At 35.5% G+C, this 26348-nt stretch overlaps 3 protein-coding genes across 6 annotated transcripts in view; 2 read left to right on the top strand and 1 right to left on the bottom strand.

Annotated features, from left to right (window-relative positions):
* Positions 1 to 26348, top strand: part of LOC127861646 (RING finger and CHY zinc finger domain-containing protein 1-like) — a 473873-nt gene that overhangs the window by 184232 nt on the left and 263293 nt on the right. The window lies entirely within an intron of this gene.
* LOC127861643 (uncharacterized) lies at positions 2770 to 14577 on the bottom strand. 4 transcript variants are annotated; one of them, XM_052400323.1, is made up of 10 exons: positions 14409 to 14577; positions 13679 to 13859; positions 13119 to 13176; positions 12141 to 12263; positions 11682 to 11841; positions 10122 to 10233; positions 9219 to 9342; positions 8583 to 8690; positions 4661 to 4824; positions 2770 to 4371 (listed from the first exon to the last, which is right to left on the bottom strand). In XM_052400323.1, exons 2-10 carry the CDS (start codon positions 13759 to 13761, stop codon positions 4227 to 4229), a joined length of 1077 nt encoding a protein of 358 aa, XP_052256283.1. In that variant the 5' UTR covers positions 13762 to 13859; positions 14409 to 14577; the 3' UTR covers positions 2770 to 4226. The 4 variants fall into 4 exon arrangements, with proteins under 4 accessions (XP_052256283.1, XP_052256284.1, XP_052256281.1 ...); XM_052400324.1 differs by lacking the exon at positions 14409 to 14577 and adding an exon at positions 14228 to 14309; XM_052400321.1 differs by lacking the exon at positions 13119 to 13176.
* The window catches only part of LOC127861632 (para-nitrobenzyl esterase-like), a 59969-nt gene continuing 56131 nt past the window's right edge, over positions 22511 to 26348 (top strand). Inside the window, exons 1-4 of the mRNA XM_052400305.1 lie at positions 22511 to 23335; positions 24418 to 24501; positions 25322 to 25562; positions 26170 to 26241. Coding sequence (XP_052256265.1) covers positions 22709 to 23335; positions 24418 to 24501; positions 25322 to 25562; positions 26170 to 26241 — 1024 coding nt within the window. The 5' untranslated portion in view covers positions 22511 to 22708. The remainder of the gene's footprint in view (positions 23336 to 24417; positions 24502 to 25321; positions 25563 to 26169; positions 26242 to 26348) is intronic.

Genomic DNA, 26348 nt, shown 5'->3' with positions numbered 1-26348 from the left:
TGCGAAAATAAGAAAAGTAATATTTGTCTAACGTGAATTGTGCGTTTAGGGTTCTAATCAATGTACACTGTCCAGAGGAATAATATTTGCAATAGAACTACATGTCTGTGCAATTGGTAAACTGATAGCATTACAAGTCACTGCGCAAAAAGGCCACATTTCAGAATATAAAAAACGTGTCAGGCATGTATTCCAATCGTCGACAATTCTTTTACCAAGGTAAATTAGTCTCGTTCTAACTAATGTCTTATCAGGGACGACACTTTTCGCCTTAACTGGAATGTCGTTAAGAAGAAACTTCCTTTGAACGGAAATTTCCATAAGAGCGGAAAGTGTCGTCTCTGATAAGCCTGTGCGGACTGTACAGGATAATCTTGGACGATACTTTACACAGTCACGTACAAAGTAAGGATTTCATCGAACGAGGCTCGAATGTCCCGGTGTTGCTATATATACAGGTACACTTTCCTTAATTAAGGCAGATATCGTTCTTTTAAGTCTTCATCATCAATATGCAGATTTCACTGTACATTGTTAATTTCGATAATGCTTTTCGAACATACATATATTGGTTAGCTTTTGCAGATACCGTTGTATTATAGAACGTAGAATAGGAAAAGAGAATACGTGAATTTTGTTGTTGCTCCTTGTATGTTGTTGTTACACCGTGTTGATTTTTGTTGCACCGTGTATGTTGATGTTGCACCGTGTATATATATAATTGTTGTTGCTCCGTGTATGCTGTTGTTGCTCTCTACCTTTTTACCTTGTTTATGCGCAGACAAACATATGCGTAAATACACTGGCAACGATTCGAATGCGCGTGTATCTCTTATTTAATTTACGAAATGATGGTCGTGGTAATTTCATAAATCATAATGATATGCATTTATACCGGTAACGGTTATTACATATAACGTATTATCCTTGAAAATCCTTATATTTAAAGCAAGAATCAGTCGACTGTCTGGATATTGGATGCAGTAAGCTTACTAATTTGTGTCCCAATCCCTGGGTTTGGTTCACAAATGCTATTGAAATAAGAGCATAATTGCAAGTCATCAACTTTTCTATCTGCTATAACAACGACAGTAACTTTGTTTTATAATTTCAAAATCAATTATTGTACTTATCCTTGTAGGCGAATGGAGGTTTTTGGCATTATGTACAAGTATAAACACAAATTATCTGGAAAACAGACACCACAGTTTTCGGCCTATATGCTATTATGACATTGAACGACACACTGGTTCTTCATATAGTTGCGCTTGGTGAAACAACGCATATCAACTAAGCGAAACTATAGCTACCAAGGCAGACAAATCTCACTTAAACACGAGGTACTTTCACACTTTGCAAATCAGACTGACGCTGACACAACACACAACAGACACAAATATATATGGGGTCAGAGCATATTTGTTTACATGTATTGTCCATGATGTTCAAAATGATGAACAAAATTATACAATTATACAAGATATTAAGCTTTTTTTTTCAATTTGTATCAGCAGTTTTTCAACGCTTGAAGTATTTTTATTGGTGTTACGAGCTCCACTTTAGAAAGCCAGCCGATTATCTTTAAGAATAATCAAGCCCCTAATATTTTGGAGCAAATGTCCGTCGATTGTTTTCCTAAACAGCAACATTCTGGTGCAATAACACACAAACTCACAACTATATGGTTGCCATTATTTATTCAGAAAACAAAATGTAAAATGAAAATGGGAAACTATCACACTTTAAACAATTCGTCTTAACACACACACACATATATGTAGTTTAGAGGTAAAATTCAAATCAATTAAAATCGCACGTGCCTTTAAACATTTGCATAACTTTTTTTAAGAATAAAAGATGATTAAAATGCAAAGAAATACTCATTAAATAGAGGTTTCGTGTAAAAATAGAACATCACTTTCCCGTTAACAGTATCTTCGAAAGATACGCGCAAACAATTCATAACATCTTACATTCGACTACGTGTTGAAGACCAAGCGCACGCTTTCATAAAGAATTGGTGGTAAAAATTATATTGAATTTATGTTGAAAAGCAATTTTTCTTTTCAAGAAAACTTACAGAACAAAATGCCTTTGTCATCATAAACACGAAAAAGCATTATTATTTCAACAAGGGCTGTTTGTAAAACATGCATGCCCCCCTATATGGGCTATAAGTTGTAGTAGCAGCCATTGTGTGAATACGTTTTTTGTCACTGTGAACAACACGGCTGGTGGTGGTGGTGGTGGTGGTGGGTGGTGGTGGTGGGTGGTGGTGGTGGTGGTGGTGTTGGGTGTTGGTGGTGGTGGTTATTGATACAATGCATGGTTATTGATACAATGCATTACAAAAATGCAGTTAGCCTTACATTTGGTAAAATTTAAATTTAAACGGAGGCAAATGCTGTAACAAAAAGAACATGCATAAACGGTAGTTGTTTCCCTTGTTTGAACCATGCTAAATCCTTAAAATGCATATTTCCAGTAAATGTGACCTTCACCTGTGACCTTGACCTTTGACCTAGTGACTTCAAAATCAATAGGGGTCATCTGCGAGTCATGATCAATGCACCTATGAAGTTTCATGATCCTAGGCCCAAGCGTTCTTGAGTTATCGTCTGACAACCACTTGGTGGACGGACCGACCGACCGACAGACAGACCGACATGAGCAAAGCAATATACCCCCTCTTCTTCGAAGGGGGGCATAATAAGTGTTGAGCAGGCGAAGCAAAAAAAAATGCATATCGACATGCAACAAAAATATGGCGTAAAACATATTTTTATGAATGTTATATTTCTATTAGAGAACTGATAAAATGTTAACAGTTTAAAAGAACAAAGTCCATATAAAGTCACAAATACAAATAGTTTCCTGAAATATATTACGAAAAACGGATTTGCAAATCAAATCTATCACATATTTGCTAACCTGAATTTCTAACACAGCACATTCTTTCACACTGTACCACTATTTCAAAAAGATATATATCACTCAATCGCAAGCTAAATGCAATGAAAAAACTTAATTAAATGGCGATTATTTACATGAAATACATTCAACTAGGCAAATGCTTTTAATGTGATATCTTTATACTATTTCTCAAACATTTGTGAACTAATCACATTTAAGGCATTCACACACCTCATAAATAATATATATAATAATATGAATACATTTACATGTGCAAAATTATAAAAATACCGGTATTTTAAATTCCCCTTGAATTTAACCCATTTCGCTAAGAAATAAATCACTGTCATTTTACTGGTTAGTGTCTCGATTTCTTTATAGTTTCCGTCCATTACAATATGCGATTCTAATACACAATCATAATTCAGCATTTTATACAATTCACAATCATTTGATCAACATTTATAGGAGATCGGAATAGTGTGCTGCCAGAGAACAGAAACTGATATCGTACTTCTAAAATCGTCAAGCAGCTATATTGAACTTGGACTCAAGATAACTACTGTCCATGTAAGTGTGTGATTACTGTGTTATCCCAAAATTGTGCTGCTTAACCCCGAACAATTGCATCAAATATGTCATGTCTTGATCCCATTCATGTTACAACATGTCTTTCTGTTACTTTTCTCCAAAGTAAAGTCTCCACATTACACAGCACAATCTCATGGAATATGTTTCCTAGCATTGTCATCAGCATAAGCTACTGTTAGTAAGAAACAGAAAGCATTCCAGTCCTTTTACACATTTCAAAAGAGAACAAAATGTCTTCACAAATCCAGTCTCACTAGTCAAAATGCATACAGGGATACATTAAGTCAAGCTCTTTCAAAACATGTATCAAATACTTGAAAACAATCACTTACTGTTTTTTAATAAGACCAATAGTATTCCTTGTTCAGCACCTATATATACTGAACATTCATCAAGAGTCGTAGTCCGGCTGTGCATATCCTTTCACAACACTTACACACTTAATTTCATGTTTGCAAAGAGTTGCAACTTCTGGTCTTAATAATCTCAAAAAGAAATCTTAACTGAGCCGCGCTCTGAGAAAACGGGGTTTAATGCATACGCGTGAATAGTCGCCCCACTTTCCGCCTTAACTGGAATTTCGTTTAGAAGGGACTTTCTTTTAACGAAAAATTTTATAAAAGCAGAATTGTCGTCTCTGATTAGCCTGTATGCCTGGAACGACACTTGACGCACATGGATGAAGCCTAATTTACCCAGAACTTGGCTCATTTAAAGTCTTCTCAGTACAAGTATTTTTCGATCTGCTGAAGCAAGCCATGAAGTTGGTAGTATGTAGCCTCTTTCTTGAGTTCTTTCAGAAGCTGACGATCTCTGGGCAGACAGTCCATATTGAGTCCCCCATCCCGGAGATAGTTCAGCACATACCTGCAATGAGGTCGCGGAAACAATGATCAAACATGTTTTCGAAAATCTTTTATAAGAATAATCAAACGATTCCAATAATCATAAATGCCCCATTTAATAACTTGGTAATAAAGAACGATTTTTTTGCGTTTTTTTTTAAACAACAAATGTCGTATACGAAACACACAAATACGCAATGCCAGATAAATTTAATAAAATCAAATACACACTCATTGAAATCAAGATGTATTGCGTTTTGAAAAAAAAACAGAACTCTCCTCGATATGTACTGTTTGGTTTTTTTTCTTACCGGAAGTGAGTGCCATCTCGGTCAATAAACACGCAGCCGTCCTCCTCCTTCAGTAGCTCGTGCCTGCCGCTGAACATGGCCGCTAGCATTGAGTCTGCTTCCCGCGTCAACGTCAGAAGTGACGTCGTGAACACGTGACCACCTACGTCCAGCTTGACGCGACCCTGAAAATAAAGTCCGACAACTCCGTTATGGTATGGTTAGAACGCGAATAAGTGTGTTATTTATGTAGTGCATGTGCTGGGTTTGTGTTGAGAATATATTATTTTTTTGTCGAATACTCATTTGCGCTAAAAACACAATGTAATTTTTAGAAATGTTCTTTCAAAGAAAGCGAAAATTAGCATCGTTAAATAAATTTTTGTAGACAAACAGGATATTTGAAGCTAATGGCTATTTTAGCTCCTGGTTACGCTAACTTAGTATGTGCACATTTCCTGTTATTTTCTGAGTTTGTATATTGCACACTATTTCTGTTTGTAAAAAAGAACTCAAATTGTCGTACATTTCTTTTGTAGTTTCAGATTACCTGTTTGCTTTTTTATTGCAATATTACATGTGTGGACTGGTGTCAATGTTCATTTTAAATACTGTTATGTTTATGCTCGGTCAGCAATTTGAAAAGAAAATCAAACCTTTGAATACCTTTACCTTTTACCTGACACACTGGACCCTATTGCAGAATTAGGGATTAGACCCTATCACATAGGGACCATAAACAGCCGCCGGGGAGGGATAAAGTACTCCTAAATGGGTCAAGAACCGTTTGGTCAAAAGTCTGGCCCATTGCATAATTTGGACGATAGAATCTTGTCATCGGTGGGTATTTGAAGACTCTTCTTATCTTTATATTTGCAGAATTAATCCAAAGGAACCACCCCGGACACAATAACCCTGTGATAAAGATCCACTTGCATACTTTCAATTTCAGTGTTTTTCGCGGTTCATAAGTTTCCGTAACTTCAACGTTGATATTAAGGTTTTATCCATCCGTTATGTATGATGCCACACATTAAATATTCCGATGTTTGCATGTAATTGCTGCATTTTAATTTCCCATTCCAATAACGTTTCAAGCATTTAACTTATTTTCACTTCTTCTTTATGCTGAGTGAAAGTATTTTTTCATTAATGTCTGCATTACATTATCAAAACCCTGTATGTGAACAAATAACATGGCAAGCATTGGTCAATAACATTTTTTTTACTTATTCCATCTAAATAAGAAAGCATATTCTAAAAGTACATATATTTTGCAAAGCCAACCATAAATCTATTGCATACGTGATTACAAAACAAGAAATTAATTTTGCCCAAAATTGTAGTGTGTCAGAATATCTGTTCTTAACAAAACGTCGTGTTTTCGAAGTTTTAAAGACATTTTAATGAAAGTGTTATATATATTTACTCGATTTTCTGTATGTAAAACTAACTTAATGCATTATGTTCTGTTCAACCATCAAATTTACTTACAAATGACTCTACTTACCTCCCGATGATTACTATGAAACTTAGTGCAAGTAACACTAAATGTAAAGGTCCCAAATTTCACAGCCATAACATTAAATTTGTTATGAAGGTCACGCCCTAGTGGAATAGATTACAAAATTATTAGATCAGTATCACAATTATAAATTTATAACCGCATAAAAACATTAATACTGTTGTTTTAATTCAATTCACAAGAGCTCTCCCAATACAGCGCTCGACTTTTCTTCAATTTCAAAAGTAAAGGGTCATGCGACATTATGTTCCAAAAGTTGAATAACTGAAGCCTTAACTATACAATTACGCTGACACTGCCGAAGGGATGAGTAGTATACATGTCGCTAGAACTATTTGATGAATAGTCGAGCAAAGTACATTTTTATTATTTTGTTCCTAAACATTACATATCATCATGGGGATAGTTTTATTATTTGTGGTTTCAGAGAATAAGTCCAATCTGAAGACGGCCCATTTTCCGTGTTATTATTTTTGTCAAGTATTTTTTTTTACACTCAGCATAATTTCTATTACTAAAATGAAGAGATTGATTTTTTCGAGTTGAAGTTTCAATTATTATATAATAATTATTATTTTCCTATTACTGGGATTTGTGTTGTTCTTTTTTAAATCAGACAATCCATTGCCAAGTTGGTATGAGAGCAACGATGTCTGACAATTTCATCCACTCGTTCTTTTGTTCAATAGGTGGCCTTCAGAAACTATGGCATTTTCACTTTTAAAGTACTTGAAGAAACCAGTTCTAAATACACCTAAAACCACTCACAATCAAATTCTCCCCCAAATTTTGTTTGAACAATATGCTTGAACAACTCAACACAGCAACACATAATTCCAAAGTAAAACAGACAGAATGCTTACCCCTTATTATCTCCATTAGCATCACAAAAACAATAAGAAACCGTCGGAGACGGGTGATGCTCCCCAAAGTTTTTTTTGTCACAATATTGCACTATATATTCAGATAAAAGGAAACGTCTAGCAGTTAGGGGACACTATATGTACTTTTAATGGAAAATTTCAAAGGGCCATAACTCTGTGAAAAATCATCCGACCAGAACCGGCTGATAATATGCACATCTCCTCTTGGTAGTGAAGCTTCCCATAAAATTTAATTGAATTCCGGTCATTAATTGCTGAGAAATAGCCCGGACAAAAATTGTGCCCGGACGGACGGACACACGGACAGACTAAGCGGCGACTATATGCTCCCCCTAAAATATTTTTGGGGAGCATAAAAAGCATTGAATCTCAAAAAGGAAGTACAATGTAATATTTTTCTGACCTTACACGGTTCAAACAGATTGTAGAAGGAACTGTGAATTACTGAATATTTGTGGGTAACTCATGGACAATCATGATTGCCTTGGAAGTTAATATCTATGACAAGATGTGTCAACCAGAAAGCGTTTATAGGACAGTCAAGTTTGTCATCCAACACCCGTTGTTACCACTTTAGTTTTTCCCACGAATATATGATCATTCACAGTCAGATATTTTACATTAATATCATTGAACCAATTGGTATTTTGAAATACTTATAAACGAGTTTAATATCTAGAGCTTACCTCGCGTGCCAGCCTTACGGGCAAAATGTGATAATTGCAAAATGAATACTTTTAAAGGGTAATTGAGCATCCCCCAGTTTCATTTTAAATGCAATACCACATTTAGTTGCCATGCCGGACCCAACTATCTCCCAGTGTTGTTCAACCGCGTCTAAGTGTAATGCTTACAAATTTATCACCCTAGAAGTAAAGCGTCAATATAGACAAGGAAACACATTATGACATAATTATGCATGCATTCAACACAAAACAAACTCGCAAATATCAGTCGCTTTTTTGTTGGGCATTAAATTTCACCAACCAGCATAAGCTTCTAGCACATGTACCGTAACAACACTAGCAGTTTATATCAGATTCTGTCTGAAGTCATAACCATCAATTTAAGTAAAACCAACATAAACAAGGAACAACGATGGATGAGTTTCAAGTCTGCATTTATGGTTCGAACTAGCTTTCCAAGTTGCGAAAAGAGCAGAAAGAAGATGGTGGAAATCCTTTCAGGTCTTAGTAACTTGATGAATTTAATACTTAGATTCTTACCATATCAAACCAATAAACCAAACTGTTGCATCTGGAATTGATTTTAAAATATAAGCATTATGACATTGGCAATAAACATACAAGTCCTTAGTTGCAACATCGACATGAACACACCTAAAAAGGCAAAATTAGTTCTGAATAGTAGAAGAACCACTAAAAATATCAGGCTTTTTTACGATATCAGCCAAAGTGAAAAAACACAGATATTAAATGGGTACAAAACCTAGAGTTAAAGCGGGTCTTCAGGTCGAGTGACTTACAATATACGTTTTAGATACGAGGATAAACGGTTGCCAAAGGTTACGCACCTTCTGGATTTTATGGGTTTCTTCCATGCGAGTGATTTCATCTCGAAGCTGTTGCCATTGCCGACAAATTTCTTCACGTTCTTTCTTCATGTCCCGCTTGAAAGAGTCCTAAAAGTAGAACAGTATCCATTAAAGGCAATGATCGTACAAAAAGTAAGAATAACCAAAATACTTCAACAGAAATTGACATTTTATGTTGAGACTATGACCAAACATCTAGGAGGATCGTTATCAAACAATAATATATTTTGACACAACTTTCCAAGGTATAGGACTTGATAACAGTTCCATTGTATTAACTATATAAGATTACATCAAAAGAAGTATATAGCTTAAGTACTTATGCTTAAATAAGACAAATAGCAATAAGCTCCCAAAATATTTACTCTTTTTGTGTGATCAATTATTGTAGGATTAACTGCAATTTTGTTCAAAATTACTTTTAAAATTTTTCTTGGTAAAGATTTACTACTCACTAAATGTTGTCTTTTGCCAGTCAAAATAGTTCATAAGCAAAAATTGCAAGCAATTATTCTAATGAAACCTTTTGGTTCTCTTATGATAATTTCAGCCTATGAACCTCGTTCTGGTAAACAAACAAACTGTTTTCAATGAACGACTCATCCTGCCACATACCTGATCCTTTGCGAGTTTCCTCTGTCTCTCCTTCACCTCCTTCTCCTGTTTCAGAAGCATGGCCGCCTTCTCTTCCAGCTCTGTCTTCAGTTTCTCCAACGCCAGCTTGGTCTCACTGTTCTCCCTGAAAGAATGTAATGGAGACCAACATTTAAAAGTGGCAAGTACTAATGTTGGGTTGACATCTTTCAGCTTTTCCTTCAATGACTTAACGGCTAGATTTGTCTCACGATTATATTTGGTAGATTGTAAAGACATTCTCTGCATACAATTTTACAAAAGACATCCAATTGCAAACTTTACTTTGTTGACCATGCCAAGAGGATGCACACGCATATGTGTATATGGTCCCTATCGGGCGATCAGGTGATCCTGTGTTAGATACCTGCCCTGGGATGCATTCTCCTCTAATAAAGTACCAAGAACTGGTTCTATCAGGCTTATATACAGGCTTATGAGTGTCTAGATAACTCTAGTTTAAATGCAATCAAGCTAAACTACTTTTAGACTAAGTGCTAAGCACCAGAATTTATGATTATTTTATTCCACATCTCTGATCATTTTAATGTTATCTTTCAAATTATCTTTAGTTAAGGAACATATTCTTTATGCAGATTTATTTTAAACTAAGTATTAAGTTGAGGTTTAAATTCGTCAGAAAATGGTTAATAAAAATGGACCCGATCTTCTTGTAATTTATGATTAATTACATAAGTATGTTTATAGAAAGCAATATTTTAATTAGAACTAAGATAGATTATAGGAACTTATTAAATGATCTGAATAAAACTCTATTATCTGAAATTATTGATAAATAATACTTTAAACTTTCTTCTAATAAGCTTTAATTATCAAGAAAATTTAACACTTTTGTCAGAAAGTTGATTCTCTAGATCTGCAAACCTGTGTAGGGTGGTGATTTCTCCGATCTTGTCTGACACGTAACCCTCCAGTGCCTCAGTCACAGTGTCGTACTTCGTACGAACAAAGTCCTTCATGTTCTCAAGGAGCTTCTCTGTAACCGGAAAATACAATTTAACAAAATAATTGTATATGTGCATATGATTAACTGAATATAATCTTAGTTTGTGAAAAAAAGTCCATACAAATAAGATTTTTTCGAATTGTGTTGGTCTTTGAGCGTGTTGTAGGGACCATACGTTATTACTTTATTGTTCATCATGTCTAACTCATCCTTGTAATGTTGTTTTGTGAAATACATCATTAGGCTATGGCCATCATGTTCTATGTTTAACAATGTTAACATACATCCATCAAAAGCATTTACTTTAAAGCAGTCATTTCATACAGTGATATATGAACATAAATATGCAAAATAAGTTTTTTCTTTTATTTCTTACTGCTAAAAGAGGTGAAACACTCTCCGGTACTGTTAATGAATGAAACGGTTTCCACAACTAAATGTTTGAATAAATTTTTACTAGTAGCTATCTCCTTTATGTTTATAGTAGATGCATATAGCTTTTACATATTACTTAGTTGATAACAGTAATTTTATTACCTGCAATTAGTTGGTTCCCAGTAGAATTAATGACTTTTGTTTGTATTTCAAACCTAATTATGAAATTAATTAGTTTACATGTGTACTTGTTATTAGTCAAGATGTCTTTTGATACTCAATTATTTCGAGTTCTACTGTTTACATACAGGGTATTTGATGGTTCAAATGTGTAAGTGAATTTTACTTCACAAGTGGTTACATACAAAATATATTTAGCAGATATGAGTTAAAATTTACTTTTTCTATAGCCATGAATTTAATAATTCTCACTCATTTACTGAAAGCAACATTTGTTTAATTTTAATGATTTACTAGAAGTTATAAAAAATTCAAGTACGCAAAAATAATGTTTGTGTACTTAACGCTGACACTGGCAGACGGATGTATTTACTGGATTTTTTTGTGTGAATTTTCACAGACTTTCAGTTCAGTGTTAAAATTGTATAATTTACACTGAAATACAATTTTATATCACCAATAGTATTCTATATTCTATAGAGAAGCATATAATAAATGTGGTTTACAAATAAAGCTGTGGTTCCTATCACACAGTTTTAATGCTATTACTTTTGTGGCTAAATTTTTCAAACAATTTAACATTCATTTCTTTCTTATCACTTCTATATCTTAGCCTCAATAAATTTGTGTTTACCGTGTATATCTATATTTTAAATACTTAAACATTTCCAACTCACAAGCAAAGTGAAAACGGCTATACGCTACACGCATAAAACCAGAAAAGCCTGCAAGTTACTGTTTGCTGCACATTGGTATCGTAGGGTTGAAAATAAAGCCTTTAACATTATTTTGAATCTAGTAAAAAAAGTTCTTTAAATCCATTTGATTGTCTAATTTACTACAAAAGGACAGAAATGCGTGTCTGAGCACTAAAGGGTTGAGAAACAAACATCTTATGCATAAAACCGGTTCCCAGCACATACCCAGCCTGGACTCCAGGTCATCCTCCTCTTCCTTTAGTTCTGGTTCCCTGATAGATGATGTTGCAGGCATCTCTATGTGTATCTCACTTCCCCCGTCACACAGGTGAATGCCTGGTTCCCCACTATTCTGTAGCCGCTCACCACACTGACAACACTGATCCTTAACACAGTTGGTAAGAATAACACAATATTTTTGAGTACTGGGTAATGTTATTACTGCTACGTTAAAATGCCAAAAAAATTAACAAAGGCAAAAATTAAACCAGCATATTTTTGTATACAACATTAAGTCTTAATATTTAGCTTTACACTGTAATTATTGTCTATAGTTTTCATACAGAGACTTCCTGATGTCAATGCAATATTATAGACTGATTATGATATATATTAAATCAGCTCTTAATATGGTCACATTAGAATAAAAAAATAAACACAATCTTTTACAAAACAAAACATTACCCTGGGTGTAAGCACATTGTCTTGGATACTGTTCTGATTCACAATTTGTGCGTTGCCCTGGTGATGGAAAAAGCCACGCCCCCTTCTGAAGCCCCTCCCTCTCATCCTTGAAGGTCCAGGGCCCTAAAGAAAGTCTAATTTAGTGTGTGTGTGTATTTTGAAGTTTCATGCCTTCCTTCTGCGCCTGAAGCTGCATTATGTTAGGACCCTGAGTGTGACCCAGCAGTCTTACATACTGAGTGTGACCCAGCAGTCTTACATAATTAAATACTTGAATCACAAAAGTTGGGACAATTTTTTAATTGCAGCTGCAATTTCAAGGTTTTTATTTTTTACTGGAAGATATTTATAATTTTAGTGTGGTCTAGCTTTTGGGGGGGTGGGGGGGGGGGGGGGGGGGTGGGGGTCGGAATACTAGGAGGCAACACTATCTGTCTTTAAAGGGGCCTTTTCACAGATTTTGGCTTATTTGAAGTTTGTCATTAAATGCTTTATATTGATAAATGTAAACATTGGATTGTAAAAGCTCCAGTAAAAAATCAAGAATAAAATTAAAAAAAGGAAAACAATGTAGCCGGTACCAGGGCTCGAACCAGTGACCCCCGGAGTCCTGGAGTTAGTCTGAAGTAAAAACGCATTAGCCCTCTCGGCTATTCCGCCGGGTATACACAGTTTAAGTATTTTATACCTTATATAAGCAATCTTCGTAGTTCCGTAAATTTAAACGACAACAACAGAACTCTCCAAATTATTCAATCGTTTCGCTTTGCAACGCTTTATAATTTTTAGGTTTTCAAATCGTCAAAAGATACATATAATGGCTATATTGGACTATGGTAAATGTTCAGTATTACTGTTTCCTCACAAATATCATAACTAAAACGAAAATTTGCGAATCTGAAACAACTTTTTCCAATTTTGTCAATTTACCAAACCGTGAAAAGATCCCTTTGAAAGGTGACCACCAACCAAACTCACATGCCTCCAAGAACGTTGATCGAACAAGGGTCGCCTAGTAGTAGTACCAACCACATCGCTAAGAGTAAGAGGACAGACAATAGTCTAACTTAATTAAGCTAAATTGAATATGAGATCTCTAGATGAACTGTGTATCTAAGCATAGCACAACATGGACTGTCTGGACAAATTTAAACCATGATAAACACAGTAAAATAAGATTTTGAGATTGTTAATTTTATTAAATTGTTTTGTATAACAAATAACATGTACATCTAATTGTTTTCTTAATATGTGTGTTTTGTTTCTCAATAAACATATACTAAGATTAACAGGGAGATTATTGCTTGACTTGGGATAAGACATCACAATGCAAACACTACATCCATTATATCATTTCAATATTAACTGTCAAATTGAAGACTTGAAATATTCATGAACAAAATTGCATGAGTTTAAATTCTGGCTTTTATTATCATTTCGTTTTATAACATGTCATCTACATTTTTATTTGCATTGATTTGTTATTCAATCACTACTTAATGTCACATATAAACCTATATAACCAAACCAATCCATACCTGCCAGTTGCGAGAGTTTTGTGGCAACATATGGTAGGGCAAGGGTGGCCTGGGACCCCCAACAGGGAAGGGCGGGGGCCCATTCATCATCATGGGTCGGTTGCCGTTGAAGTTCCCACCCCAGGGACAGGACGGCTGATTGTTGAACATGAACATCCTGGTGAATTGCTTATTATGGTACCTTAGAGATCAAAATAGGCGAATTACATACATTGTTTTTAATAGTGTTAATTTTGTTTTAAGCATACATAATTATTACAGTATGAATTACTACTCAATATTTTTTTGATATTTAAAAGAACAGCAATTTTAGCTAACAAGCGAAACGATTTTTATTAGTTCTGTAACATATGGTATGACGTATGTTAAGTGAGACGGATAGCTTTAGATGCAGAAAAGCTGTCTCCTTGTCACACGTATTTGTCCGAGTTTAAATAAATCATCATTATTTGTGTATTATATATACAGAAGAGTATAGATTTCTAACTATGACCAGAACATTTTACTTAAAGAAGATATTTTAATAAAAGGCAAAATTGACATGTTTACCTGTTTCCTTTATTTATGCTATCTCAGCTGATCTTGACAGCGATTTGTTTACATTCCGCACGCGACCCCTGTGACCTTTAGCTCCGGTGTTTTGATTGGTTTAAAGGCACAAGCCATAAACGTAAACACAACAAACTATTGACAGAAATGGCAAGGCAAACGTTGCAAAATCGAGACTTACCTGAATGAAACTGACTCAGGAATTCGGCAATATAGTAGTGATTTGTATGATCTATTCAGCTAGTTCAACTTTATAGTTATATATTCGATCGCAAATAAGATTGTTGCAAAATATCACTGACGACGTTACTGCTCCCCAAACTGCGTAGAACGAACTAGGTTTATTACTAGTCTCGGCCGTTTCCGCCCTGCAATCGGAAATCGCCGGAAGCAGGATAGACTATACTAATTATTTGATATGGTAGATACATGCCTATCTTTTTGTAAACTTTAAAATTTAAAATCGCCAAAACAATAAGGATAGGTAGTAAGGCTCAATTTCTATGTTCGTTAGTTATACTAGTACGTTTTCCCACTATTATCAGAATATGTATTTACATTCTTTCTTAGAAATATTTTGTTAATTAGAAGTTAATTTGACGAATATGATCGAATGAAACAAAAAATATCGCAAACTTTCTAGTGATATTTGTGTAGTGATCGACATGCAAACATGATCGAAAGCTCAACATGGAACACAACACAGTTTAGGGTCGGCACAATTTACCCACGGCTAGTGCACATTGTTATCAAACTATATTGCATTTTTAAATTTTAAATACACTTGGGGACTTTTCTAACGCATCACTTTTCAAACTTGAATATCTCAGTTATGAGTAAAGATACTGATTAAAAATTTTACGTATGATTATTTGACTACATTATATGCAAGCTTACAATAAAATCATTCTTCCGTGGCGATTGGACACTTTAGCACGTGGGGTAGGTGTGGTTCCATATTTTTGCTCGTGGAAATGGTGAAACGCGATATAATTCTAGTTTTATTTCAATTTAGTTATTTTAGGTGGGTTCTTACACAAGGAAAACATAAAATTAATTTACAAAGCAATATAACTCGTATGAATATTCAGCAGCGCAATCGCGCACTTATCATTTTGCAGGCTACCTTCCCCACTTGCTGAAGCGTCCGATCGTCACGGATGAATGATTTTATCGTTAGCTTGCACATAATGTAGTAAAATGATCACATGTGCAATTTCAAATAAAAAAAATAAGTTATTACTGAGATATGTAAGTTTTAAAAGTGTTGCGTTAGGAAAGTCACCAAGTGCAGTAAAACGCAATCATTTGCCATTCCAATTTAATTTCAATTTCATCATTCTAGGTGAGTTTTTACACAAGAAAAAAAAGTAATTTAAGAAAAACAATATGGCTCGTATGAATATTCAGGAGCGCAACGGCTCAATCGGCATGTTGCAAGCCGATCAGTTATTAAGACGTGTAAGTTTATGCGTTTTACTTTTCACATTGTTATTATTTTACGTTGTACGAGTTGGCGAATTAGACTTTAGAAGTGACGTTTTTAATTTGTTAAGTTTGATATTTTGTTGTTTTTCAATTTCAATTAAATTTTTCAGGAATTATCAGATATGTGTTGAATTATTCTTGGTCCAAATTTCAACACAATCCGTTTAAAAATAAGGGAGCTATATTGATATGATTAAGTGATGCGTTAGAAAAGTCTCCAAGTGTATAAACAGAACACGCTTATAATAGTGTATGCTTAAAATAATGCAGGTCTAGTACTGTGTATCCGAAAAAGTCAAATGCATTTTTTTTATTTTGTTTTCTCAGCGTTTGTTGACTACAGACGCTTAGATTACAAACGCAATCGGCGTTGAACATATATTGAGATTGCGTAAATGAAATACCGGCAGACCAAAATGGATGGGCACGGACCTCAAAATATGCTATAAAGTGTATACGCGTAATTCTAATGCAAATAATGAGAATATAATACACTAATTATTTGAAAAAAAAACTTGTTACAGGTGATATCACGAGTCTCTATTACGCTAATATAACACACGTAATATATCAATTGGTAACATACATTAAGTTTGCTTACTGAAATACAAACTGAAAATATATCGGAACAAATATACGAATACGAGTTGTGGTGCATTTAACGTTTCAATATACATTGCATTGAACGATTTTTACGTTCGTTTAAATACATCGCTGTATATGAATAGTTTTTCCACTTTGCCCCTATCAAACACACATGTAGTCTAAGTTACAAGATACCGGTATAAACCGGATTTAAAATAAAAGTACTTGTTATGCTATATTTAGTTCATACTTTGAAATTCGATATGAAAAAAGCACATTAGTTTCAGTCTCAACCAATTATATCGCAAAAGAAGTTGATGTTTACTTTAACGCTTCTTGTGTATGTATGATTGAGAACAAAGTCTTTTAATTAGTCATGCAATTTATATAAAAAATAATGATACTTCTACATGTGTTGATATATCATCAAAACATTTGGTACGAGTACAGTCTGTCCTACTTATCAATAACCGTATCTCGTTTGCCTTCTAGGGTTATTAACGCTGTGGCTATGAGCCTCGGTCATGGAAATCCGGGATTAATGCACGTGCGTAAAATGTCAGCCCTTATTAGTCGTTGCACAGTCCGCCCATGCTAATCAGGTAGACACTTTCCGCTTTCATTGATTTTTGTTGTTGAGAGACAGCCTCTTCTGAAAGAAAAGTTCAGGCGCAGTGTCATCCCTGAGTAGAATGTGCGACTGCACATACATATCTGGGACAACACTTTACGCACGTGCATTAAGCCCAGTTTTCCCAGAGCGCGGCCGATAAACGTATCAGACTCTTACTCAGAAATTTCACGCTCACGCATCATTGAACAACATGTAACACGTATGCAACAGCATTTGTAGCGTATTATATACAAGTCATTCATGTTCAGTTTGTCAGATAACATATAAAAAACATTGACTTGTAATGTTAACTTTATAAACGTATGTTTGACAATAGTACAGTGCAGTAAGAATACCCAGTAACTATCAGTGGCTCAGGCAGTATTCGTTCTCTCTAATAAGGAAAAGCCGATGATTTTTTTTGCACATACACGAAGTACATTGTTCATGGGGTTTTTGGTACTCAATGATTACACATTATTGTGAATAAAATGGAAATTAATTAAAAAAATTGCTCGGACTGAAAAGGATTTTAATGTCTCCATCATTTTTGGAGAATGCTTACTCTTTGCGTAGGTGGATGTCAGCAAACTATTTTAAAAACACAATTCAGTCTTTCTTATATTGAAATAAAGAAAAGGTAATTGACCTTATCTGTTTTGTTGTTATACCTATGTCAACATTATTGACGGCGTAAATTGTCACGTTATTGTAGAGAAAAATTGTGGCAAAGTTTCCACACTCCGAAAAGACGGCGGTTACAGCTCTCGGAGGATCTTATACGCTTCACCTGCAACCGGATGTAGACGATTGCCCCACCCCGGTACTAAGCAGTCTAAACACCGGATACTTCTGTCGGGATACTTTTTTGGCTTACATATACGGAACAGGTGCTTTGAATTCTATCCATGCAACGGATAAGAATTAGCATCTATAAGTAGCGAGGTACCATAAAGACTTGAATCCGATGATGGTTTGGATACGTGTCGGGAGTCTTCAAAACTACTGCTTTGTCTTTTAGGGGTGGTAATTCCTGAAGTCTCGTTTGAAACCTGCAGAAAAGGCAACATGATTGATATCCCTTTTTGATAGGTAAAAGCTGGCGGGGTTTATAATGTTCAAAGAGAACGGAAAATGTAATTACAAAAAACAACCACAACACATCAATAAACAATACCAACACCACACAAGTTAAAAAAAAAAATGCTTAAATATTTCGAATGTTGATGTAGAGGGCTAGTTTTTAATAACAAAATATCCATAATTATCAGCATGTGAAACCTTCAAACGTCATGTTATGTCTTTAACGTATAATTAATATATGCATGGGCTTCTTTTGAACAATAATGCTTGTGATTCAAATATTTTGAAAATAAAGAAAATCAGTATTCAAAAACGTAGATGCTCTACTGATATAGCATGTGCACTTGATTACTTTAGCTGTATAACATTTTGAAATTTGATTGTTTGCATTTACTCAGGGTCGTGTGTGAACGACGTAGAGATGCTGAAGCTCGATCTGTAAGTCAGCACGTGGTCACGGAAGCATTGCACCAGGCACGTTAACGTTACATTCGGAGCGTTTGGACCAGTAACGTTAAACAAGGCGCTGATGCTCACGGCCGTTAATCACGCGCGCCACCTCTTTTTTGCGATGCATTAATAAATGAGCCAATCCAACTTCCGAGGTGGCGCTCAGGCCCGGATGTTTTGAAATTTCATGGACAATTTTACAGGGTGATTAGGTTTTATATGTTTTTTCAACATAATTCGCATTCTTTTTAAAATCGGGCAATGTAGTGCGATTAAGCGAAGATTGATTCGTCCAAAAATGTACAGATACGTACATTCTCAACCCATGTAAAAACGTGAGAACCTTTATAAATTGTGGCATGGTGGAGTTTTAAAAAGCATTTCGATGAGTTTTTCCTGGGTGACGAGAAAATGTCCACCCAATTAAATCGCTAACGGCCTCAAACGATTGCGTATAAAATACATTAGATGCTGCATGCACAAAATATTGGCTTCTTGCTGACGTAGAAGATCATTTTGCATATTTCCAAAAGAGATAGAGCCAATGCTTAGGAGGTGGCGTTAATGATAGGAGGTGGCGCCAAGGCAGGATGTATCAATTAACAGTCGTATCGCAATGACATTATCACAATACGAAGATTTGACAGAGAATTTTACTTGTTATATTATATTTAATATTCTATAATAAATAAGATGAAGTTTTTTTAAATATATAAGTGATCAACACAATTAAGAAGTCACCAACATGAATAAAACATATTGTACGATGTATACCAAAAATGTGTAATACTCAATGAAACCAATAACATAATGTTCAACATTATCAAAATAATTCATCGACATCAATATTTGTACACTGTATGATTATTCACGAAATAAGTATAGGATAACACTTTTTCTTGAAACTATGAATTGTGGCCGTTCATCCAAATGCTTAATTTACTGAAAGGCCAAGGTCAACGAATCTTAATCAGGCTCATTTATGTTGTTTTTCCCACTATCAACTAAAAAAAAATGAAGATAGCTCGGTCTTTTTCCGTTATCATTTTTGTATAAAACATGGTAAATGTTGTTGTGTTGTAAAGTACATCTTAAATGTTGTTATCTTACAAAGACGAACGTATAAATCCATCAATACATTATTAGAAAACTACTTTTTCTAATTAAAAACGCACGCGACTCAAATGTGCTGAAGAAGTCAACTTACAAAAACAATGAAAGTCCTGTAAACATAATAGAAACCTTACCATAAAATATTTCACTTTAAAATAGTTATAAATGTGCATTGGCGCCACCTCCTAATCTGAGCGCCACCTCCTTGGCATTGGCTCCGTCTCATTTTGAATAATGCAAATGTATCTATTAGATCGTCTAGAAGCCGATGTTTTTGTGGACGCATTAACTTGTACAGGTTCAAAGCAATCGTTTTATGTAATGAGCGATTTAATTGGCAGGGAATTTGCTCGCCACACAGGCAAAAGACATCGATTTGCTTTTACGAATTCTACCATGCCACAACTTATAAAGGTCCGCACGCTTCCAAATGGGTTGTGATTGTATGTTTCTGTACATTTTTCGATGAATTTTTAATCGCTGAATTGCACTACATTGGCCGATTTTTAAAACTTTTGCGAAATGTGTTGAAAAATATATTTAACCTCATCACCCTGTTAAATTATCCGTTAAATTTCAAAACATCCGGGCCAGAGCGCCACCTCGGAAGTTGCATTGGCTCATTTATTAATGCATCTCAAAAAAGAGGTGGCGCGCGTGATTAACGGCCGTGATGCTGTACCCGGTCAACCGCGGAACTCCGGAGTACCAACATGGCGAGTGACATCAGAGTCAACTTTGTCAGAGTGACGTCATGGCTTACTATGCCGCTTCCATGTTAGCGTCACAAGTATAACGCTACATTGTAAGGTCATCATCGTCATATCCGATACGTCCGTTGGGATTTAACTTCTTAATGAGAAAAGCACTCCTCTCGTTCGATGCTTTTGCGACTATGGTGGTTATTTTTGATTATATAACAAGGCCAACTCTAGAAGATATGCTTTAGCTGTGGAATGTTCAACAGGAAGTGACGTCATTCACAAGATCCGATCGGTCACATAGCGCATAGGTAACTTACCAGTATGTAACTGTATTTCTGTCTCACATGACATCCACTATTTCCACTTATCATCCGATCCAGTGTGGTCTTTGGCTGGGTCAACTGCATAAGAATGTTAGTTTACAATAGTCACGTCTATCGGCGATATTAATGAAATTTGGGAAAACGGGCTTAAACATAACATCAACAACAAAAATTAAGAAACTTTGATTCATTAATGCGTACAAAATTTAAGTACATAGAAATATCTAATAACTCACTGCACACATAAAAGCTATTTAAAAAAAACAACAGTGTAACATTAACTACACCCGGTATGCAAATTAAAATTCCTTCAATAATTCACTCGCGTATTTACAATTTCGCAACATTTAAAACAACAAGACGATTGATCATTCGTACTTAAAGAATAAAAAACACACGACGATGTTTTAATTTAATTTAAATTTTGGCCTCTCTTTAATTGCGAGTTAAACCAGCCACATGGTTAACAGGTTCATAGACCTTACAATCAAAACAACAAAATAAAGACTCGCGATATTGTTACTATTTTCACCTTCGCAAATGTTATGGTTTCATATCACTAATGTTAGTTATTGATAAATCGTCGTAAAACGTAAATAAAAATAATAAAACAGAACAGTTTTAATACATGGGATAACACCAATAGATCTTAGAACACGACAGTAATAATAATTCCTAAAATGTATTCTAAGAAGAGGTTTCTAACTGACTTCATGAAAATAAAAAGTGGAATGGGAATGAGCGAAATATTTCGCTACCTTGCAACATTTAACATCATAAAAAATACTTTACAAACCATTGACAGTTGAACAGGCTGTCCGGTTGGCGCAGTGGTTGAATAAACGCACTTCTCACCTAAGACCAGTAAAGTGACCAGTGTTCAATCATCGTTCGCGGCGCTTGTGACTATGGTTGATGGTTACCATACTGGAGTTAGCTTGAAAGTGCAGCTATAAGTCATAAGTACTTCCAACTTTTGTGAGTCTCGTAAGGCAGGAGTTTTAGTGCAGCTTCATGCGCGAAAGTACCGCATTAACGTCGAAAATACACACACATACACAAAAACATGTGAAGTTTGTATGTGTGTAACACACGTTGATGTTTACACCTTGATTCCAGACGTGACCAGCATCGTTCATAACGATAACATGAACATTTTTTTCTCATAATGTATGCTCATATAGTTCTTCGACGATAAAGTATATTTCAGGTATTCGTCTCCGAAACTGAACACTTTTACAGGAGTGTGAGCCGCCTTACACCCATGGCTCGTTGGAACTCCGGTTTGGATCGCCCGGCCGCGACATGTTACATTTTAACACGTCGTTCGCATGAGATAGAGTCGCGTCCTGGGAAAACTGTGCTTAATGCATGTGCGCAAAATGCCATCCCAGATAAGCCTTTGTAGTTCGTACACGCTATTAAAGACGACACTTTTATGGAGTTTTTAGTTTAAAAGAAGCCTGTTCTAAACGAAAATAAAGTTATGCGAAAAGTGTCGTACCTGATTAGCCTAACTAGAGGTCATATGGTGGTTTATAAGACAGGAAACTCGATATTTAGATCTGTTTCTTGTTCGATTTGATTAAAATCAATAAAACGCCATCAATTTTGAATGTGCGCGTTCGCGCGTGTGTAAATGGGTAAATATTTAAACGGTTTATACCGTATACTGTATGTAGATTTATTTAAAACGTTCACACAAACATTTTCGGGACGTACACCAATGTAATTATGCATAAGTCATTAGTAAAGTTTTATGTTACAATAAGATGAAATCGTTGGCACATGAACAGACTAATCTTTTTAGCGAGAACGATGATACACTTGTGAATGTAATGTCTTGTTCGTTTGAAAATGGTGTCAGAAATAATAGCACGACGATATAAATAACATGATATTAGCCAATTAACTTCGTCAGACAGCATAAGAGTGCATTGGAACGTGGCCTCTTATCTATTCGTTGCTTTGAGAAGTTTCAGAACATTGTGATGACTGTCATTTATCTGTGTATTCATGCTATTGGGGTCATTTAACTTATGGAGTGTTCGATCTTATTGCGGGTGTTAAAAGTCCCGTGTGTTCTGTGTGTTAATAATCGTTAAACATAATCAGTAAAATAATGGTGCTATTTTGGTTCACTTTCTCGTCTATGCTCTTTGGCTTCGCTGTCTACGACGTCATAAGTGACGTCACCGTACGGACTGAATGCGGAAGCGTGTCAGGTTTCCAGAAAGATGAAGCCTACAGCTTCCGAGGAATCCCATACGCTTCTCCACCGACTGGAAGTAGACGATGGCAGCCACCGGAACCTCTCAGTCCCAAAACAGGAAACTGTTGGCGAGGGATATTTCCGGCCAAAAGTTACGGCAACACGTGTTTTCAGATCAACCCAGATGATCACACGACATTGATAGGCAGCGAGGATTGCTTGTACCTCAACGTTCTAACGCCGTCACTCGACACAAACGCGTCCAAACCTGTGATGGTGTGGATACACGGCGGAAGTCTGCAGATATCAAGCGGCAGTTGGCCGCTATACAGTCCAACGGAGAAGCTGGCGATCGACACCGACACGGTGTACGTGGGTTTCAACTATCGCCTGCACGCCTTTGGTTTCATGGCGCTGCAAGTGCTCGCGGATCACTCGTCGCTCAACACTTCTGGTAACTACGGCTTCATGGACATGATCGAGGTGCTTAGATGGGTGCAGGCCAACATTCGCAACTTTGGGGGCGACCCGAATCAGGTATGTTTTGTTCGGCAGCACTACCATCGCCAAAATCGTTTTAATTGCAATCGTTATCGTTATTATCCAAACCAGCCATGCCATATCTAGCGACATGTATTTAAATTCATCTCACGTAGTTATTAAAGTGAGACTGCATGATTGTTATATGTGTTAAATTGTAATATATATTGATAAAAATATGTTACAATAAGGCAAGACAAATTAGACATTGAAGACGAATTTCATAAAATGCAGCAAAGACAAATTAACGCCCCGAGCCGATTGTGACAAAGATATTTCGTACATATTTTCCTACAATAACCGAAGCATTCGTCTATTTATTAGGATCGGAGTTAGTGTTCGTGTGTCGTAAGAATATATATCGTTGCAGGAAATTAAAATGAGCCGTAAAACAAAATTGTGTCGTTGTGTCGTATGAACGAATCTGCATTAAAACTAAATTTAGATTCACATCGTACATGCATGATATACATGCTGGCGAATTCGACTGTACAGACATTTTCGATTTCAGAATTAAATATCTGGCTTATTTCGTATTTTTTCGACACATGTTCTTCTTAACTTTTATTTTAATTTATATTGAAATATATGGATACTATAACTAAGTTTTTTTTACAAATTTTGTATAAATTCATGAGTATTTGACAAAATCGTGCAGTCTCACTTTAAAAAGAACTGCCATTGTCGTGCCTCAAATTACACCAAAACCGCTTTGGCAGCTGATATTGTTCCTCCTTCCTATTTGGTTTTATTTTTCGAGATATGCCCTGGATATAATTAAGATAAGAACAAAGTGCAATAGTTCTTAACATATGGAGGGAACAATTATTTCTCTTAAGCACTGTACTTCCCCAAATTAGACCTATCTTTCAAGTTGATACCGCTTATAGTTGTCATGTCTTGTCACGGAATGAAAAGAAACATACGTTCGTACGGACAGTCTGACCGACAGCCTTGAACCAATATTCCCCTAACAACTTTGTTGTGTGGATGGTTATATAAATAGGCCACCATCTTCTGAATTGCCTTCATAGATGACTATACGATGTTTATAAAATGTAATTTGTTTATCGATATAGGTGACAGTGTTTGGTCAGAGTTCAGGAGGGACTGCTATAGTAGCCTTACTATCGTCTCCAATGTGCAAGGGACTGTTTCACAAGGCAGGTGAAAGTTTTAGTCTGCTATTTGGTAGTAACTAATTCGTGTCTATGTGACGCCTCGATACCAAGGCCTGTCCCACACTAGAAAATACCGGTAATTATAGTACGTTCAATATATTAAATACATAATATTATAGTTACATGAAAACGATCGAAGGTCAGATATGAGTTCCTTTTCTAAGTGTTTCAAATTGTTTTAAAGGGACCTTTTCACGATTTGGTAAATTTACACAATTTATTTTTTTTATTTCAGACTCGCAAATTTTCGTTGCAGTTATGATATTTGCGAGTAAACAGTAATACTAAACAATAACCATGCTCTAAAATATCCATTCTATGCATCTTTTGACGATTTACAAATCTGACAATTTTAAAGCGTTTCAAACGCAAAACGAATGAATAATTTGGAGAGTTCGGTTGTTATTGTTACTTTTTGTGTCACTACGAGGATTGCTTACATAACAGTATAAAATACACCACCTTCTGTATGAGCACGGATGGCCAAGTGGTGTAAGTGCAAGACTTTAACTCAAATGGTCAGTGTCTCGAGCCCAGTTGAAGATTACTGTTTTTATTTATTTAATTTTATTCTTTTTTTTTTACTGCAGCTATTTATATCAATTTTTTAAATTTATCAATTTAAAGCATTTAATGAAATACTTTAATACATGCCAAGATTTGTTAAAAGGTCCCTTTAAAAGTCAGCTTTTGCATCGAACACATTTTAATAAAATGTTTATTTTAAACGAGGGTTTGTACTCTTGATTATTAGTAGGCGTAGGCTGTTTTGGGATGTTCAACAAGTCTCTAAATTCAACAGGCGTGGCTTCTCTCGGCCTCTGCCGTGTACAACAAAACCGCAAATGATGCTTACATAGATAACCTCGCATTTGTTCGGAACGCCGGGTGTGGCATAAGTGACATCACGTGTCTCTACAATCTGACGTCAGCGGATGTGACGCGCGCGGTGCCGTGGAACATGTACCCATTCTGGGCTATGGTGGACCAAGCCGACTTGCCAACTAAAGGATATTTTGATGGAGCTATCGCTGTGGTAGATGGTAAGAATAAAGATCGGTTGAATTTCACATACAACCGGATTTGTTACAGAGTATAATATAATTGAACGAAGAATTACAAATTTAGTCAGGACAAGATGTCTTATTGCCACGTTCAACGTTTCACCATTGACCTTTGAGGTAGGGATACAGATGTTCGTCTTCTCGTCTTCTCATGGTGGATATTTTTTTTTTACATTAGTTTCTCTTCTTTTCTCTTGGTGGTAATACACGCACATATACTCGACTATTTTAACTGCTATATCGAGCGTTCCTCAAAGCGGACACGACCATCAATGTTCAACTGCGAAATAAGTAGTTTCGATAACAACGAAATGTTTTGTTTGTATAATCGTTATGTTGATCTGAGTTTAATTATTATTTAGAAATATGGCTAACATTGATTCACAAAATGTGAAATATATTAACATGTTTAACTTTATACAATCTTAAGGTTTAACATTTGTTTAATTCAAAAGCTATATTGTTGGAGTGCTGTGACTTGCTATGAAAACTATGTTTTCCTACTACATAAATGCTTTTCTAAAGATTTCTTTGCATTTACTTATTATTTTAACAATTGATAAGCTTGAACTATTCTTGTCTTCAGGCTTGGTAATTCCGGATGCCCCGTTTGAGGTTTGGAGAAAAGGCAATATGGTTGACGTCCCTTTGTTGATTGGTAAGAGCCGAATAACAAGGATGCATTCTAGTTTATTATTTGAAATGGAAAAAATTAAAATAAAAACACGAGCCAAAACTGTCAAGTTTGTAATAGTTTATCTCCAA

This window comes from Dreissena polymorpha, chromosome 16, assembly GCF_020536995.1.
Source record: "Dreissena polymorpha isolate Duluth1 chromosome 16, UMN_Dpol_1.0, whole genome shotgun sequence".
NCBI classification, from domain to species: Eukaryota; Metazoa; Mollusca; class Bivalvia; order Myida; family Dreissenidae; genus Dreissena; species Dreissena polymorpha.
The sequence above is the reverse complement of the archived record's forward strand: the minus strand, read 5'-3'. Positions and strand labels throughout refer to the sequence as shown.

Excerpts from the sequence above, each read along its gene's own strand:
- LOC127861643 (XM_052400321.1), bottom strand. The coding sequence starts at position 13,834 with ATGTTCATGTTCAACAATCAGCCGTCCTGTCCCTGGGGTGGGAACTTC. Across the intron at positions 8,691-9,218 it reads GGAAACTCGCAAAGGATCAG|GACTCTTTCAAGCGGGACAT; the intron begins GTATGTGGCAGG and ends TTCTACTTTTAG. Across the intron at positions 4,825-8,582 it reads AAACCCATAAAATCCAGAAG|GGTCGCGTCAAGCTGGACGT; the intron begins GTGCGTAACCTT and ends CTTTATTTTCAG.